Here is a 20,076-nt window from a genome sequence, read left to right on the forward strand (position 1 = left end):
AATAAGTTGGTATAAATCTTTTTTTTAAAGAAAAGGTCTTTATTTTTCTCTTTTGACTATAATCAAGATAGTCCAAATAAAAGGTTTTCTTCTTTTGATTCATAAGCATGCCTCTGCCATGCTTTTAATTTGATTGAAATTCTTCTGAATATATTTAACATTGTTGGGTCAGGTGTATGTAATCTCTGGATGCAGATATAAGCATGGCTTCATGTGTCTCAGGTTCTGATATATGTACACAAATGCCACCTCATTGCCTTTTTTTCTCCACACAAAATACAAGGAGAAAAATGAAATGCTTAAAATCAAGTGTGAAGAGGAATGTGAAAAGTGTGTAGATGTGTGTTTAAGAAATAAAATGAGAAGTGAAAATACATTATCTAGAATACAAATCAAATGCCAGTAGCTCTTCCCCAAATAGCCCCTCATTGGGTAGAGGGGTTTTGAGTTGTATCATAACTTGAAGCACCAGCATGGACAGTGCTCCCCTTCCACACACACACTGTCATCATGATGATGATGATGAAGATGAAGGCAGTCATAATGAGAGCTTACATTTTGAAATTATACTATCTGTGAGGCACTGTGCTGGGAGAAAAAAATCTCATTTAATCTTCACAACAATCCTTTGAGGTAAGCATGAAGAATAAATCCATGCTTGCAGAGGGTAAAGAACTTGCCCAAGAGCTGGAGTTCGACCCAAGTCCGCCTAACTCGAGGGTACATGGTAGTAGTCATTACATTCTGCTGTTATATCATATTCCTGAAAACATGTACAGACATCAAATCTGCAGGGGTCTTTACATATAAGAATAATATGTTGTAGGGACTTTCCATTCTGAGACAGGTAAAAGTATTTTAAAAGTTCACCATTATATACTCTTTAGCAATATATTTCTGTCAATTCTCATATAGTTTTTGTGTGTTTCTTCAAAACTGAACCAAAAACCAACTGGTGTTAAGTTTCTTGAGCATTTGATTAAAGTTAAAGAGTTTTTAGTATGCTTAATGATTTATAGCCTTGTCATAAATGGTATCTGCATTTACATTTTTCCCTCTAATTAAATGAAACTTATAGGGAAAAATGCAGTAAGATACTCAAAAACTAGTACAAACATTGTTTTGCAAAGATGGTGACTATCTACATTGAACTGCCCACTAGCAGCTTGCTACTATGCAACTATGCAAAGAGTGGAAATGTTTCTCTGACAGTTCATAAAGAAACATCCAAATTGACCTTCAAGTTTTGCTTCTATGTCTACAGAAGAAGTGCCAAATATTTCACTACCCCATTATTTAAGTGTAGGCAGACACAGAATGCTAACAAGTGCATGTGTGTGCACACTCATACACACACAAGTGCACCAGAAATTGATATAAAACAAAAATTATGTAAGTTAAGATAACTTTGAGATCCAGAAAGAAAAAAAACAATGGTTTCCTACCATAGAATTTCACACCACAAAGTCAGGAAATCAAGACAGATCAATTTAAGAAGCAAAAGCAAAAAAGAAGAGTCTAACAAATAATGAGAAGACAAAGAAACACTCCCCCCTCGAAGGGAAAGGAGGTATCTCCATAAAGAGAAGTAAATGGAATAGAGGCAAGTCAACTATCAGATACTGAGCTCACAACAACTGTTCTAAGGAAGCTCAATGAGCTCAGTGAGCTGAGAGAGAATTAGAGAAAACTACAGGGAAACTATGAGGAACTTCTGAAAACTCTATCAGCATGAAAAAGAGCATACAGAAGCTATCAATAAGAGACAAGAGGAAATGAAGAATACAATTCAGAATACATTTCTGAACTGAAGAACACAGTAGAAGGAATCAAAAGCAGGCCAAATGAAGCAGAGGATCAAATCAGTGAGCTGGAGGATAAGATAGAAAAAAGTGCCCAGAGAGAGCAAGAAAATGAAAAAAGACTCAGAAAGAATGAAGAGGCATTTAGGGAAATGCAGGACAACCTAAAATGTAATAATATCTGTATAATAGGGATACCAGAAGGAGAAGAAGAAGAGGAAGGGATAGAGACCTGTTTGAAAAGGTAATGATGGAAAACTTCCTTAATTCGAGGAGAGAAAAAGGCCCACAAGTCCAGGAAGCACAGAGGGTCCCATTCAAGAGGAACCCAATGAGGCCCACTCCAAGACACATCATCATTAAAATGGCAAATATCAAAGACAAAGGAGAATCTTAAAGGCAATAAAAGAGAAACTGATAGTAATATACAAGGGAGCCCTGGTAAGGCTAGCAGCTGACTTCTCAACATAAACACTACAAGCCAGAAGGGAATGGCAAGAAATATTCCAAGTCATGAAAAGCAAAGGCCTGCAACCAAGACTGCTCTACCCAGCAAGGCCCTCAATTAAAATAGAAGGCGAAATAAGGAGCTTCCCAGACAAAAGAAGGCTGAAAGAATATACCTCCACCAAACCAGCATTGCAAAATATGCTAAAGGGACTGCTTTAAGAAGATGAAGAAAAAGAGTCTTTGAATACCCAGTTCCTTTCACAGTCTCCAATACTTGATATTACCAATATTTTTAATACTTACTAATCTGAGTGTGACAATGATGTGTTATTTTGTTCTTTTATTATTTGTTGAAACTAAACCTGTTTTCGTATATTTCTTCCCTATTTCTATTATTTTTAAAAAGATTTAAATGACATTTTGGTATTCTTTATCCAATTTTTGACTAAATGTTTGTAGAATGTTTTTCCCCTAAAAAAACAACTATGAACCCTTTTTAAAATGTGTTGCAAATAGTCTCGTATTCTATTACTTATCCTTTAACTTTTTTTATATATATATTACTATAGAGTCTTAAATGTTTAATATAGGCATATTGTCAGTATCTTACTTTATAGCTTCTGGGCTTGAATATTTTACTTCAGGGTAAGAAAAGTATTATTTTGTATTTTCCCCTAAAACTGCTTAGATTTTACATATTGATTTTTAACTCACCTGAATATTGTTTGTATAATGTGTGAAATAGGGCTCCATATTTGTTTTATTTCAAGGAATAGTGGTCCATGCATCTTATTTGTTGAATAAACCTTATTTCCCCATTGATTTGAAATATCAATTTAATCATGTATTACATTGTTAGATATATATGTTGGTTTCTAGAATGCTAACTTTATTTTATTGACCTGCTTGATTATTTCTATGCTGGTGTCAGGATGTTTTAATGGCTGAGATTTTTATAATGAATTTAAATTTTTAAATATTTTATAATGGATTTTGACATTAAAAATAAATAAATAAAATCTGCGTTAAAAGAACAAACTTCTATTGAGTCCCCATCCATAGAAGAAAGGATCTAAAGACCACAATGATTATAAAAGGCTTCAAGCCTTCCCAGGACACTCTACAATCATCTTAACTACAAATGATTTCACAAACCGAAGTCGTGGCCATCACTGTGTATCACACACACACTCATGCAGAATGAAACCTGTGGGCTGCTTCTTACTGAGTCTGGTTTTTAATGGGTGGGTTATTAGCAGGATTGGGTAGAAGAAAGGATTTTTAATTTACCTAAAAATTTTATAATAAAATTATATCGTGTATTACTTGAATTACCCATAATGCCATAAATTAACCAAAGAGACAAATATTGAGACTATGAAAAAAGAAAATAAGCTAGAGGAATGAAATTTGCTTTGTTTCTGAGAAGTCAGTTTTAACAAGTCTTTTGCTATGGCATCGCTTCTTGTCTCATGGATACTTTTGTGTTCTGTGGTAGTAGGTCTCTGAGGAAAAATTTCTAAGTACTTAGAAAATAAAATAAACATAGACAAGACAGTGGGATGAATGGTTATGAAGAATCCATTATAAATAAAAACATGTCCTGTTCCATTAAAATAGAAATGTATAGAAAGGGAAAAATTACCTTGGCCAAAGTTTGGAGGCGGCTGACAGGCCTCAGTAAATACAAATCTGCTCTGAATTTTTTTGTGATACGAGAGAAGAGACAGGGTAGCTGAGAGAAAGAGCTGAGAAAGCAGGAAACGGAGCGGGGCTCCTACCAGGAGTGTGGGTAAGAGGCACAGCACGAGGACACCTCCCACCGTCATGTTTGATTTAGTGCTCAGCTTGTGCCACAGGAAAAAAATTAAGAAATATATCTTAAAAACTCAGACCATCAAAGGCAGAGATGGTGTCATGTTAAGAAGATTCATGAAACAAGTATAGATGAAAGTTGAGTATATGTCGCTGAAATTAGAACTCAGAGAAGCAGTCCATTAATTCAGAGTTAAAAAATTAGCCCGAATGGTATGCTTCCACGCCCAGAACTGACATTCAGTCTCAGAACCTGGCATGGAGGAGAGGAGAAGTAAAAGCAGTAAAAGACATTCTTTTGCACTGGAGGTGATCCAGTAGCCCTACAGGATAGAGCAAAGAAAGTGGGAGAACAAGTGGTTGGATTAACAATACATTTTTGCCCCTAGGGGTAATATGTTACACTAAAGTCACTAGGGTTTAATTAATATTTATTCTTTTTAATAGTTACATTTATACGTAAAAGGCGACAATAACTGGTTGCAGCCTTGTCCTATTTCTCCATTGCTGGCACACAAGAATGGCCCATCCATTATGTTGGCTTACCTTGAACTGTCAGCTGCAGCTGTAATTGTAGATACTGCAACATTGAAGAAAATTTTTTTCTGAGGGGTTCACTTTCTGTCCTATAAAAGGACAAAAATGCCACACCTTTTTAAAGGGTGGAATCTAATTCTAGCTACATCTGCAAACTGGCTGTGCACTGGACTGTGGGTTCATAAGAGCTGAAAAGATTAAGTGGTTATTTCTGAGACTGCCTGTTCCCCTCACACGTGGGCCTCTGTGACCCTGTATGGGGCCTGTAGTGAGAGCCTTTCCCACAGTGGTGGAAGGCCGAGCCTCTGAGCACAGCTCTCCCACATTCTGGCTGGGTGATAGGCAGGCCATAGATATGATGTATAAGTGGGTAATAACACTGCCCACTTCATAGGATTGTTGTAAGGACTGAGTGAGAAAAGCTGTGAAAACCATTCAACTGGTATAGATTAGAGCTCATTAAATGCTAGTGCTATTATTACTACTAGTGTTCTAGCTATAAATGGTCTACTTGAGCTTTTAGCATTTTGAAATTAAAAGTTATCGATAACAGCAAATACCTTGTAATACTGCCAATTGATATTCCTCTCTTAAGTTTAATACTGAACCACTTCTAGTACTTTCCTAGAACTTTGTACACAGATGGATATGAAAATACAAGAAAGAATAACAGAAAAAATTGTCTTTATACATTATGATTTTAGCTCATAAATACTTAAAAATACGTTTAGTACATTATTATTACCTTTGGTCTCTCTTTTTAGAGAAACCAAAAGTTTCTTGATTGTATATTTTCTACATTATAAGCAAGGACTTTAAAATCATAATGCTTGGGTAACGAAAGATAAAAAATACATTTCGCCTGTAGGTTCTACAGGAAATGCAACATTTCCTCAAGAACACATGAAATGACTGAACATAACGTGGATGTGTGGATCAAAAATGAACACGGGTTACCACACAACCCTTCTTTAAATTTAATTAATTGTGAGTAAATATGAATATTTTTGACTCTTATAGGAACATTTTTCTTTATGTTAGAGACTATTCTGTGTTTTGATAATGTTCAAATAACTAAAACAATATACGGGCAGTCAAACATGGTATGATAACAATGAAATACATGACTTGAACAATTCCTTGTTCTATACAAATTTAACAATATTTACATCAGTTATCTAACCAACCTACAGGGTTCTGCTGGGTTATAGTCCATTTTAAGATGAAAAATTGTGACTTTATCAATTAGTTATTTCAGCATCAAAAGTGTTTCAAAAATTGCATTCTAACTCTGAGGGAAAGTTGATACATGTAAATGATGTGAACGATTGAACTACCTAACTAATTTAATTTGATGGTTGCCATCTGGGAGGGGGGTTGAGGGGACGGGTGAAAAAGGTGAAGGAATTAAGAAGTACAAATTTGGTTGTTACAGGGGCTGTAAAATACAGCTTAATGCTGTACTTTAACTTTATGGTACAACTGTGTATGGAGTCAGATGGGTGCAAGGTTTATTTAATGGGATAATAATTTAGTAAGTTATGTAATGTCTAATCACTGGGATGTATACCTGAAACTATTATAATAATATATGTCAACTGTAATTGAAAATAAAAATGACCTAAAAATGAAAAAAAATCGTATTTAACTCTGTTTTTGTGATGCTTTTTGGCAATAATGTGGTTAAAAAATAATTTGCTCGATTCTATAATTCATTTGATATAAAGAACAAAAGACAATTAAAAACACAACTCCCAACCCAACCGGACCCCACAGAAAGACATTCACAGCCCTCTCCGTACACCACTGGCTCCCATCTCCACCTGGAGCGCTCGGTGGCTTCACCTGTGAGCATGAGCCAGGGCTGGCGTGGCGTGCACCTCACCTGGGCCTGTCTCAAACACATCCTCTGAACTCACAAAACCAGAGTCCCCCTCAGCACCAACTCGAACTTTGTATGCTGTTCCTGGCATTAGACCCTTTAACCCAAAGAAGCTCCGAGAACCATTTACAATTTCTTTCCTCCATTCTTCTTTGCCTATGGAAATTTTGCAAAAACAACAAATTATAATATTTTAAGGGACTGGAAGTCAGCGCTTCAAGAAAGGAAAAATCTTTATAAGCTAAAGACAAAATCTAGGATGCTTAGGTATATTGTTTTAGGTTAAGTCAAATAAATCAATTAATATAAAGAACTACATGAAAATATCCTCAAAGAAAAACTGACTGGATATCCAGATTGCTTAATTGCATATATTCCCATACATTAAATTTTCTTTTTAATACAAAGGAAGCTTTTTCATCTGCACTTTCCTTTGTAAAATATTGAGTTTTTCTATTAATGTGTATGAAAAGAAGTGTTATACATTAAATAGTTTAAATGAACTATGGTAAGAACTGTTTTTAAGATTCACAAGATGAATCTTTTAGTAAACTTAAACGCCCTCAACTTTATCCATGTTACAGATTCAATCTTTCCTGCATATTAGTTTTCCTAAAGGAATGTTATTTCTAAAAATATTTATTTGCCGGACTAAAGCCTACACAGGAAGTTGGACTATGTTCAACATTTTCTTACAAATGTTCCTTGGCCACCCAGCTTATTATGTGCAGAGCACACTGCGTTAGGAGGGGCACTGGTTTTTCATAAACTGCTGAAGATTAGAGCTGCCCCATGTCCTGGTAGAGGTAGCCAGGGTATAATAAGGAGCCTGGCTCAGGAATACATTTAACATTGAAATAAAAGTAATTTTCTGCAGTTTCTGATAAAATTCTCTTGTGTAGTATTGGCAAAATGACTACTTTAAGTAAATTTGACTCCTTACTTCAAGGCCCAATTTTAAACTTTTCTTTCTTTCCTATGTTACTTACAAATGTAATTATTCATTGTTACACTTGTTTACACATTGTGGTTATAGAACAGTCTTAAGTGCCATGATATGAAAATAATATATGCGATGGAAACATGTTCCTTCATTTTAATAACAGGAACAAAATAGATTGTTTGTTACGTACAACATATACAGGTTGATGGTTTGCTCTAATTTTTTTTAGATACATTTGATTCATTTAATTGGATCAAGTTATTTTTCAAGATGATATATAGTAAATCCTTAAAAATGTTTTTAAGCTCTTTAAATGTATCCCCCAAATTAAAAACCAGGCAATGAAGTTGTTTCTTACTGCCAGCTACACCATATTCAACATAAAAGTCGACATGCTCTCGTCCCTCATATTCCCAACTGATATTGGCATAGGTCTCAGCAGCTGCGACAGTAAGTTTGTTGATCCTGGAATATACTGCTTGAAATAAATATACAATAGAAAAAGAAAACAAACAATCAAATTGCAACACCATATATACAAATATAAAATAATTTAAGTACTCTGAAACTGTGCAAATAAAATTGAATTATAATTTACTGCTAAAATATAGGGTTCACTCATACATCACTTTCACTACAGACAGGTTTTTCATTTAACTACAGCATTAGGAAATAAATCAATAATCAGAAATAATGATGCACAATATTAAAATTTATGATTTCTATTATATAGGTCCCGAATAATGTGAACTGGTGTCCATTGGATACTGTCCCAGGAAACATCAACGTCTTCATTTACTGATGTGTGGTGAGGCCTGGGACTGCTGAACAGTGATCGGGGCGGGGGCCACGCGTATCAGAGACTGCAAGGTAAAACCCAACACTAAGTGGCTACTTTTCAATTCTGTTTATAATCTCAATGTGGGTCTTTAAATAATTTGTGTTGGGGTGAGAAAGGATGCTCCTTAGAATAGCAGCTTTTGACCTCTTTGAGTCAGAAACATCTTTAAGATTCTGCCTCTGAGGAGTTCAGGTAGCCCAGGTAAAGAACACCTGCTTTGGAGGATGTTGGATGGTTAGGGTACACTGAAGAAAAGCTGTCAAAAGAACTGTCAAATACGATTTTATCAGAAGTTAAGAAAGAAGAAATAAAAGAACTATTTTACTTGACACATCCCAGAGAGCAATACGATTTTACCTGCTAAGTGCATCATGTTCTGAAAAATCATGGTGCAACCTAAGTAGCTTCTTAAAACACCAAATTATGGAGATTATATGATGATACATATACTTCCTACTGAGCAAAGATGACACCTATCGCTATTAAAAGATGTTATTTGGCCATCTAAGGCTGAGAATTTTATCAGCCTACTGCAAACTGCCTGAACTAAAATGATATATTTTCTGATATATTAACTTTGGTAGTTAAAACTGGCAAGGTCAATTTATTATCTCAGAGGAAACATCCTAGGATAGTAAATTAGAAGGTTTACTCAGACACCAAAATTAAATTTCAAATTATGTTCTATAACTTAGAAGTGAAAGGCCTCTACTAAATCTAAAATGTGATGAAACAGCATTTCTTAGGATAAAAAAAAGAGAAGTATATTAAGAAATTAAATAAGGCACTTGACCTCTGAGATGTAACATCACTTGTATATTGTCTGCCTCTCCATGTTAAGGGTAGGAAACAAAGAAAAATTAATTATTGAATCATGTAGAGTTCTTCTGCAGACCTAACTGATTTTGTACTTAAAGGCACAGATGATAGGAATGTGATCAATAAACAGAGACACTAAATAAGAACATGCATGTAAAAACATCAATGGCAAAGAACCCAGGCAAAACATTTATTTTCTTTAATATATTTTGGAATCATGGAGCCTAAACAATTTAGTCAGGTGTGATTATGGAAGACATTCAAGGTAGAACCATAGTGAAATACTTTCAACAGAAGAGCATTTAGCTTATTCTTAAAGGCACCCAGCGAAGATACCACAATTTCCTAAGGTGACACTGTCTGGCAGTTTTTACCAGAGAATTCTGCCTCTCCTTGCGTTGACTCCCCACTCATTCACTTTCTTACTAAACAAATACTCACTGAGCACTTGTGATGTGCCAATTTCCTGGGATGTGCTAGTGTCATCTCTCAGCTGCGCTTTGTCAGGAGTTGGCTTCTAGTCTCCCTTCCTATTGTGTCTTTCTTTGCAGATCCTGCCAGTGTAGTTACCTACATTTTCTCCTCAAAACTACATATCTGATTCTGTCATTGCTGTTTAAAACATGGAGATGACTTACCACCACTGACAGGTAAACCTAAATTCCTTAGCAAGCCATGCATGGCCGTTAAGGATCATTCTGGCCTCATCTACCTCTTCAGTCACATCTCAAGTTCTCTCTTCCATGCATTCTATATTTCTGCCAAATTGGACTTTTGGGTATAACCCAAATGTTCTGTGGGTTTCCAAGCCCCATGCCTTTACTTGTTACTCTACCAAGAATTTATACACCCCAACCCCGACTCCTCTGCCAGAATTCCTGTCTCAAGGCCTAGTCCATTATTGCTTTCTTTTTCAAGTTTTTCCTGATCCTGTTTGGCAAAATAAACGGTTCACTCCTCTGTGCTTAGGTAAGATTTTGTTCAAATAACTAGCTTAGCATCCATTTGTACTTTTTTGTATGTTGGCCTTAACTGGCAGGTGTTAAACATATCAAAGGTAGAGTGTGTTTTACCATCTAGATACACAGTATCTTACAAAAGGCTGTTGCATTTTATGTGCTAAGTAGACATTAGCTGTTGAACTTGACTGAACCTTCTATATAGTTTTTTTTGTTGTTCAGGCCAAATAAAGTTGTGAACTTTAAACTTGATTTTAATTTACTGGTTCTTTAGCTTTTCCTGTTTCTTGACCTAACTGGTAGTGATGGGATCAATCTGACATAATTATATAGTGAAAATCTGATCACAGAGAGGGTTTGTTAGCAGCTCCTCAGTGCCCTCCTTTTAATTAACAGTCAGCTAGCTGCTCATTAGGTCAAGTAACACGTTTAGATTCTGACTTGCCATTTAGTTTCTCCCTACTCCTGTGCCCTAACTAGTGACCTTACAAAGTCTTTTGAAGACTGGTCTCAAGGGTGAGAAAGTAAAAGCTATGTATAAAGCAGTGTCTGTCTATCAGCCATGCTGAGACCTTAACTCAAATTGATTATTTGTGTTTTTCGGTTCATTTTTATAGATGCCTTCACAGCTATATTTCCTGGAGTTCCAGACACAAAACTATTTAAAGGGACACAGAAATTGAATAAACGCAGCCAAGCTACTACGATTCTTATGAAGATACCGAAAACAAATAAGGACATGGTTCAAAATGAGTGACTCCTGACAATAAGAGTATTTCCACTATCAAATTGAGGAGAGTGCTTGTTAAGGAAAAGGGAAAGTAGGCATAATACAGCAAATTGAATTATCCAAGCTTCTTTTCTGCGATTTAAATAGTTCTTTTAAGTATACATTTGTAAGCTTGGGTTTCATTAACATATCTTAAAATCTGTAAGAAAATTAAAAAATGTAAATTTAGATGCATCTCTTTCCCCACCCCTCAATCAGAAGTTAATTAAAATCATTAGGGACTGGTGCTTCTCTAGCTAAGGCCATCACGCATGTTTTCTTTCAATCACTTCTCTCTTATTTATTCTCTTTCATGTTGTTTTAAATTAATATATAAAAGAAATATAAAAATATTACAATATGGAAGGATTGCGGTGCACTTTTCTTTTTCTCTCTTAGGGAGTAACTAAACTTTGCCTGGAGAAGAAAAATGGAGAAGATAAAATTTATTCTCAGATTGAAAAAAATATTTTCAAGGATAACAAATTTTTGAGCAGCTTCAAGTCTTATCAGTAAAATGTCACCATTTTATGCAAGCAATGTTTATTTACTGGGGCACTATTAAAAGAAATAATATAGAAAATAAGGATAGAGTTAGCTTTCTTTTGAAATTTAAAAACCATTTCTCTTCTTATCTGAGATCCCAGATTTCAACACTGGGAGGCTTCGAGAACCTTCTGACACTCCATTTTTATTTGTCTGTATAATCATAAGTAATTTATATTTCAATTTAGTAACAGTAAATGGTAAAACCTATTTTACTGAAATTTATTTTTGTTAGTTTTAATTCATTGAAATAAGCGGATGATTGTCCCCAGTGGATTGCATGTCCACTAACATGACAGGTTAATAAAAAACTCAGACTCACTTTGCAGGCAGCCCTATTGCCACACAACCGCTCTGCTCCGCCCCGGCAGAGCAGCCGGGCCACGCCCGCCAGGGAGGAGGCCGGCTCTCCGGGCGCCCCAGTGAAAGGCTAGGAGGGCAGCGCGGCAGTCAGCTATTGCAAAACAACCAAGGATTTTAACTGATATCTAATTATCTCAGGAAAGAAAGGTATATATAAAGGACAGGTTTACATCTTTCTACAATACTGTGGAAATTTTGAATTTTCACAACTTGTTCATGTCTAAAAAGCACATGTATAACATATTAAGATTACTGATAATGGCTGCAGTTCTTCAATCACTCCAAAATCTATCTAATCTACATTTAATAATTTACCAAGAACATTTCTAAAAATAACTAAAAGGTATATATGAGGCCTAAGCTCACAAGATTTGAATAATTTAGGACAAAGCACTTATTTCTCTCCGTCTTTCCCATTTGTACTCATTTAGTCTGTCAAAGCCCCAGGAAACTCTACATGAAAACAGTAGCCAAAGCTGCAAATGGGGGATCTTTGGCATTGCCTCACATGGAAGACCTATTACAACTTATTTAAGCACCATTCTCCCAACAAATCCCTCTCACCCAGAGAGCTGTGAGAAATAAAGGAAAACGAAAGCAATCCATTGTGATAGCTGGCTATTACCCAGGAGGAGACTTCAGCAGTTGGTGAGGACAGGATGAAGTAACACAGCTGAGGAGAGCATGCAGGCAGACGGGAAGACGGGCTCTAGGGAGTCCTGGTGGGGAGAGTTTTAGTCTCAGCCCAGTTAGAGGGGATCCAAAATTTCAAACGGACAGTGTAGTGTAATGCCAGCAAAGTGTACACTGTGTCTATGAGGAGTAAAGCTAAATCAGATTAGAATGGAAAGCTCAGTTGATCTTATTTGCTCACAGGCTATTTTCATCACAGGACTGATATTCCTGAAGCTTTAATATGTGGCATGGCCATATAGAGGACATGTGACAAATCCACAGTTTGTTCCTGTCTGATCCAGTCACAATCAGGTCATAAGAAGCTAACATTAGGATTTGCACCAGGGATAAGGCTTGAGAAAAGTCTTAGTAGAATTTAATGTGCGGCTATTTGTAAAAAAAAAGGCTATAAATTTTAAAGTCAAGATCTTCCAAGATCTTCTCTTTCTTTAGTGTTTCAAAGCTTATTTTATTTTTTCTCTTTTAACCCATGCTGCACTTCCCCATGTTTAATTAACATTGCAAATTTCACACATGTATAAAGTCATGCATATGAATTATGTTACCTTTGCCTGCACCTACATCAGGTGGAAGAATACCAGCTTTAATGAAGGGAAACAGAAATAGGACACTATATAGTTAAATGTAACACACCCAAGAGCATGTAAAGCTATATAAATACACTTCTTATAATGTTAAAGCATGCAAGAAGAATGAAGTATACCATGTCAGGTACAAGAGACAAAGATATGTCGGTGTTCCCAAAATTACCCAGTATTCAAATCCACACTTTACTTAAGGTACATTATTCATACTTGCCTATTATGTAAGAAGGCTTAGGATATCTGAAGCCAATTTTTGGGTGGAAATGTGAATTTCTTAACATATAGAAGAAAACCAAATAATTAATCCTTAAGCAATTCTACAACTTAGAGACATGCAAAAAGAGATTTTTTTCACAATATTTTTCATCATTTTTATTGAAAAAAACATTTTTAAAAATAATTTTTAAAAGTATTACAGAAAGTGTTAACTCCTTTTCTAGATACCTTAATAGGGTATTTTGCTTTCTCTATACCAGATGGCCTACCAAGATATGGAAGTCCCATGCTCAAACACAAAATAAATGCACTATTTAATAACAGTTTCAATTTCATTGCTGGAAACCTAAATCAGTATGTGGACTAGCAAGTTATTTTCTGGTGAATCAGGACCATAAATAGAATTACATATATTTATTTGTGTATATGTATGTATACCTGTGTGTACATATATGTATATTACATGTATGTGTATGCATATGTTTGTGTGTATATATGTGTAAACTTGTAGAAAAGAAAATACAATGCCTTGAACTTTGAATTCAAGTGTGGCATGATACTGTGTAATTTCTCACTCTCACTCAATATTTTAATATAAGTTTAAAAATTTCATATGGACTTGGAAAATAAATATCGTTATCATTTTAACGTGAGTTAAATAATTGATTTTATACATATCTGAATGAGAAATTACAAATAAGTGTTTGTATTAATTGGGTAAGATGAATACTTCATGGTCAGAAAAAAAGAGAAAGTATAAATTCAAGTTAAAGATTTTTCTTCAAAACACTTTTACGGATTTTTTACATACCCATTTATACATAACCATCTTACCTTCATCCACAGTTGTTATTCCTTCCTCTGTTATTTGACTTCCTGATCCTGCTGCTGTTTGTGCATAGAAATAAAACTTATACCGAGTGCTGAAATTTAAATTTTTTAAAGTCCAACGAGTCTTGTTGGCAGGAATTTTCAAATCTACCAGTGGGCCTAATTCATGGGTGCTGTTAACTGTCAAGAAGAATAACAAACAAGAGCATCCTCCATTAACTGCTATAGGAATACTACTATAAATAAACATGTCCACCAGAAATGTCCAGCTTCGATTCCATTGATTTTTGTAACCCTACTCACTTTTTGCTTGACATAACAGATAACCTTTTATAGCTCCTATAATAAGGCATAACAAGAGAAAATATATTCTCCATTGGTTTATAAGCTGGGGGAATTTTATAGTTGAATCACAGCAGTATTTCTCATCTCCACGTCTTTGCAGGTGGAGCCATATATTGTTAAATAATCCCAAACCTCATCTTCAGAGGACTTGTGCCAAAGGAACCCCTCTTCTTAGTATTTTCTCATTATGGATAATGTCTGCCTAATCTAATGATAGCACCTACCTAAACCCCATTGCTCAAAGGTCTGTACTATTCTATAGAATACTTAATTTTCAATAACGTCTATGTAATTTTTCTTTAAAAGTATGATTTGAAGTTCCTTCTGGAATAACACTTGCAAGTATACAGGGTCTGGCAAAAGTAACGTCTGTTTGAGTATCATTGGTAGGTTAATAATATGGGTATAATAATTTATAATTTTAATGTGAACATTTCACCTAAAATGTCATATGGTGTGCTTGACTGTGATATTTTTGTTGCATAATTACATGCTTATGATTTTGTAATGAAAGATTTTGTAACAAAAAAGGGTGTTATTTGTGCCGGTCCCTGTATGTATACATTCTACAGCTATAAAATAATAACCAGTTGATATTTTAATATAGCAGTTAAGTTTTTTTCTTTTTGAAAGATATTGTTTCTTTCTCTTCCCCCAAGAACTTACTTGGCTGATATTTTAAGATGTACGCAGTCAAAATGCCATTTGGGTGGCTTGGTGGATCCCATTCCAAAGTGAGAGAATCTAGTGTTGGATTAATGATCTTCAAAGAGGACGGGGCACTGGGAACTTACAATGAGGACACAGTCAAAATAAAGGTTTTCCAATGTTTCAAAATGTATTAAAATGACATACTTCATTGTGTTCACACAATTCATCAAGGTTTTTGGTTTTTGTAACACATTCTTGTTTCTGATTTAGCTGAAAATACCTTTACAGAAACCTGTGACAGGTACCCATTTATCTATTCTCTTCCTCTTTTTTTCCTCACCATTTCCATTTAGATTCATTAAAACCATTCTCTCAAGATATATACAGACTTTGCCCTCATGTGGATTCAAAGCAACACTTTTAAAAGAGATAATAAATTTGATAAAATTAAAAAAGACTGTATTTGTTTGTTTCACGAATGAAGCCTTAATGAAAACAAACTAGTGACTGATACTATTCTAGCCAGACCTTTGAGTAGAAGCAGCTGTGTTCTGGGCTATTGAGGGCTGTTTTCCCCAACAAACCAGGTGTCTCCAAGCAGCCAGAATATCCTGCCTGCTGGGCTCTGGGCATGAGCGAGCCTGCCCAGGTGCAGAGTGGTTCTTACCCGGAGAGCTGACAGACGCCCAGAATCTCACGGCAAGGACGGACAAAAGCCCCAGTGCTGGCAAACCCTGACCCTGGGGCACGTCTGCAGGTGACATGTGCTTTGTGGCAGAGGCTGGCAAATTACCAGAGGAGACATGCCTGGGCTGCTTTTCGTCACTCCTTAAGAGGAGAGGATGATGGATGGTGGCAGCTCGCCCTCATGATCATTACCTCTTCCACCCAGCCTGCCATAGTTGCTAGACCCCTGAATGGCACCACTGTCCCTCCTGTCACTCTCGCCAGAGATCAGGGAGTTTTTCTGAATGACTTAATTTCCACCACTTCCTGGGACACTAAATACTGTCAGCTCCACTTCATTCATCTCAACAATATCCATTACCTCCTCTGCTCTCTGCCACCACTGCATCTCAGGGCCTCTGTGGCCTTTGTCTGGGCCTAGAATATACCTGGCACATAGTTCTAAGCTTCCCAAAACTAGTGAATGGTTCCTAACTTTAGAAGGTCGCAGACCCCTTTGAGAATCTGATGACAACCATACAATCCCCAGAAAAATGTACATCTTTTTCTCTAATATTTGGGTCCATGGAGCTCCTTAAACCCATTCATTGATCCCCTGTGAAACTAGAGTCCCCAGGTTAGGAGCATCTGGCTTAATATCCACAGCATTGAAGACCATCCATGATACGGGTCCTTGTTAGCTGACTTTTCCCTCTTTTCTCACCATTCTTCACTACAGTACTTGCAGTTTCCTGAAGGACCCATGCTGTTTCATACCTTTGTGTTTTTGAACATACTACTTCATCTCTTCTTCATCCTTTCATCCTCTGGTCATCTCTTCTATGACACCTCCCCATGAGCCATCTAAAGGGCTAGAGTGGTGTCTCACTAGGGAAAGCTGTAGCGGCAGAAGCCCTTAACCTCTAAGGAGCAATGAGACTGAGGACCAGCGGTCATAATGCGATGGAAGCTGGGACACAGGATCACTCTCAGCAGCTGGGAAGCTGCTGATATCATGAGCTCTTCAACTGGGAGCCAGGACAGAATTTGTCTGCAAACCGCTTTTATCGAAAAGAACTCATGAATCCAAAGAAGTTCTCTGGTTCATTTTCAATACTGGCTTGAGGCAATACTCAAAATAGGTAAGGCCCATTTTCAGTGCCTTCTCAAATCCCTATCTTTCTTACGTATGGCCCCTCTTTCCCTCATCCACTAGGCTCCCATGTCCCTGTCCAAACTCCCACAACGTATATGTAGGCCTCCCTTCCTCTTCCCCTGGTGGTGGCCCATACTAGCAATGACTTTTTCCTTCTCTTCCCAACCAGTTTTGTCAAGACTTCCAACCACCTAACTTAGCTCATGTTTAGCATAAACTATGAAGTGTACTGAGAAAGAAATAAACTACCATTTACAGAATTATTTTCTTTTCGAGATGTTTTTCTTAGGATATCACAATTAGGTCCAACTTTTCAAATGAGGAAACTGAGGCTTATCGAAGTTATATAATTTGCTTCCAATCAGGAAGTTAACAACCCAAATAAACATTGAATTAGCAAGGTTTCTGACTGTGACTAAACGTGGAGAAAGAAGTTTAAGTCAAGAGAGAGATTTTAGGGCAGCATTTTGTGATGTGCAGTCTTTATACCCTGAGTCTGCATACAAGCTGACACCCTGTCAGCTTTGTGCATGCTGTATTCATCTCCGAGAAAATCACATTTGGCTTCCAGAACATACTTTATTTGGAGGCCATTCTGTCATGCAAAGCCTCTCAGCCTGTGCCATATGTTGCTAGGACATCAGAGACATGGCCACCTCATACCTCCTTCTGGAGTTTCAAAGACTCTGTCCGGGCTAGCTGGGCCCTCTCCCTTCCCGTTGACCACGCGGATGTTCAGTGTGTAGTGGCTAAAGGGCTCCAGCCCGGGCAACATGCCGTGGGTCTTGCTGCCCTGGAAAGTGAGGATCTTTTTCTCAATGTGGCGTCTGTTTCTTTTTGATGAACCCTGTGTCTTCCAGTAGTAAATCTGAAGCAAGAACAACAGCCAAGGACGTATAAGGAAGCAAACAAGATTAAAGTTTTATGGTTTTTTTTCCCTAGAAAATTCCCTTTGTACATTTTAGAAGATCACTGGTTAAACTGAGAAATATTGGCTCTGAGGCAAGAGAGTAAGAGGCCCACAGATAATGAAGAAAATTAAATTAAGAACATGGGATGAAGCTTGGCTATATTATTTTGTTGAAAGTATATAAGTGAAATAAATGAAATAATATGATACCCATACAGTTCTCTCTAAAAGACAACAGACGGATTTATCTTTCACCGACTGGCTTATTTCATTTAGCACAACACTTTCCAGTTCCAACCATGCTCTTGCAAATGGAAGGAATTTCTTCTTTCTTTCTTCTGCATAGTATTCCATTGTGTAAACGTACCACAGTTTTTTTAATCCACTCATGTACTGATGGGCACTTAGATGTTTTCCAAATTTTGGCTATTGTAAATAGTATTGCTATGAAATAGGGGTGCATAAATTCTTTTGAATGGGTGTTTCAGGGTTTTGAGGGTATATTCCCAACAGTGAATCACCAGGTCAAAAAGCAGTTCTACTTTTAATTTTTTGAGGCAATTCCATACTGCTTTCCACAGTGGCTACACCAGTCTACATTCCCACCAACAGTCCACTAGGGTTCCCTTTTCTCTACATCCTTGCCAGCACTTGCTGTTTGTTGATTTATTAATGATGGCCATTCTGACTGTTGTGAGGTGATACCCCACTGTGGTTTTAATTTGCATTTCTCTGATGGCTAGTGATATTGAGCATTTTTTCATATGCCTATGGGCCATCTGTATGTCTTCCTTGGAGAAATGTCTCTTCAGGTCCTTGTCCATTTTTTAATTTGACTGTTTGTCTTCCTGGTGTGGGGTTGTATGAATTCTTTATATATTTTGCAGATTAAATCCTTGTCTGATATATCATTGGCAAATATGCTCTCCCATACAGTTGGTTCCCTTTTCATTTTGAAGATAGTTTCTTTAGTTGTGCAGAAGCTTTTTAATTTGATATAGTCTCATTTGTTTATTTTTTCATTATTTCCCTTGCCCTAGGATATATGTTGGCAAAAATAATGCTACATGGGATATCTGAAATTTCTCTGCCTACGTTTTCCTCTAGGACATTTATGGTGTCACAACTTATATTTAAGTCTTTTACCTATTTTGAGTTTATTCTGGTGTAGATGTAAGTTGGTGGTCTAGTTTTATTTATTTATTTTTTTTGCGTGTACCAGTCCAGTTCTCCCAACACCATTTATTGATGATGCCATTTTTATTCCATTGTATGCTCCCTTTGTGAAACATTAATTGACCATAGAGACAAGGATTTATTTCTGGGCTCTCTATTCTATTTCATTGATCTATAAGCCAGCCAGTGAAAAACAAATATTATATGATCTCAGTTTTAAGAGGAATGTAATGAGCAAAATAGAATCAGAGACATGGAAACATGGAACAGACTGACAGCTGCCAGAGGGGGGAGGGAGGGGAAATGGTGGAAAGAAGGGGAAGGAATTAGTCAAAGAACATGTATGAGGGACCCATGGACATGGACAGTTGTGGGGATTGACAGTGGTGGCAGGGGGTGGTCGGAGGAGGACAAAGGGGTAAAAATTGGGACAACTGTAGTAGAATAAACAATAAAAAAAATTGAAAAAATAAGTAGAAAAAATAAAAGTCAATAGAAGGATTTGAGTGTCTTATGTAAAATATTCTAAAAGTTAAATTAGTGGCCAATATTTATATACTTTTCCAGAGTTAATAGAACTTCATGTACAATATATCATTTAGTTCAATCCTAAAAACCACAGTGAAGCTTTTATTATTATTATTAGTCTTAAAGTACATATGAGCCTCCCTGTTACCAAGTGACTTGTCTAAAGCCGTGGGGCAATCAAGAGTGACAGGGACTTAGCCCTTCATGCTAAGTCTGGGGCCTATTTATTTATTTATTTATTTATTTATTTATTGTAGTTGATTAACAAAATGCTGGTTAACTTTGGTTAAAAATCCAGAATTGTTGTTTATTAAGTCCTCTTAAGTTCTTCTCTGGAGTTTAAAGCCATGATGTCAACTATACACAGAATCTAGCAATGTTAAAGAGAAAACACAATTGAACATTATGTAGAGCAAAAAGTGACCTCTAGAGGTCAGGGTTGACAAATCAAAGGAGTGACCTTTCTTTTGTGGATGTAAAAACAGTTCTTTGACCATTAATCTGTCAAAAAGAGCCCTCTATAAACAGTCTTTCTGTGCTTCCCAAGAACAAAGATAATTGATGTTCTTAAGAATGACCCATTTGGCACTG

At 36.4% G+C, this 20,076-nt stretch overlaps 1 protein-coding gene across 13 annotated transcripts in view; it reads right to left on the reverse strand.

The window, feature by feature from the left end:
- NRCAM (neuronal cell adhesion molecule) overlaps positions 1-20,076 on the reverse strand; it is a 308,117-nt gene that overhangs the window by 21,778 nt on the left and 266,263 nt on the right. For 7 of the 13 annotated variants that reach the window (XM_054564299.1, XM_054564296.1, XM_054564295.1 and 4 more), the window contains 4 exons: positions 17,535-17,739; positions 15,065-15,187; positions 14,057-14,233; positions 12,968-13,003 (listed from right to left, as the gene is read on the reverse strand). In XM_054564299.1, the coding sequence (XP_054420274.1) occupies positions 12,968-13,003; positions 14,057-14,233; positions 15,065-15,187; positions 17,535-17,739 (541 nt within the window). Of the gene's footprint in view, positions 1-6,489; positions 6,643-7,787; positions 7,914-12,967; positions 13,004-14,056; positions 14,234-15,064; positions 15,188-17,534; positions 17,740-20,076 lie in introns of all 13 variants that reach the window. The other 6 variants (XM_054564304.1, XM_054564303.1, XM_054564300.1 and 3 more) reach the window with 2 other exon arrangements.

This window comes from Pteronotus mesoamericanus, unplaced genomic scaffold (genome assembly GCF_021234165.1).
Source record: "Pteronotus mesoamericanus isolate MK-2021 breed Mesoamerican mustached bat unplaced genomic scaffold, CSHL_Meso_final scaffold_85, whole genome shotgun sequence".
Lineage (NCBI taxonomy): Eukaryota > Metazoa > Chordata > Mammalia > Chiroptera > Mormoopidae > Pteronotus > Pteronotus mesoamericanus.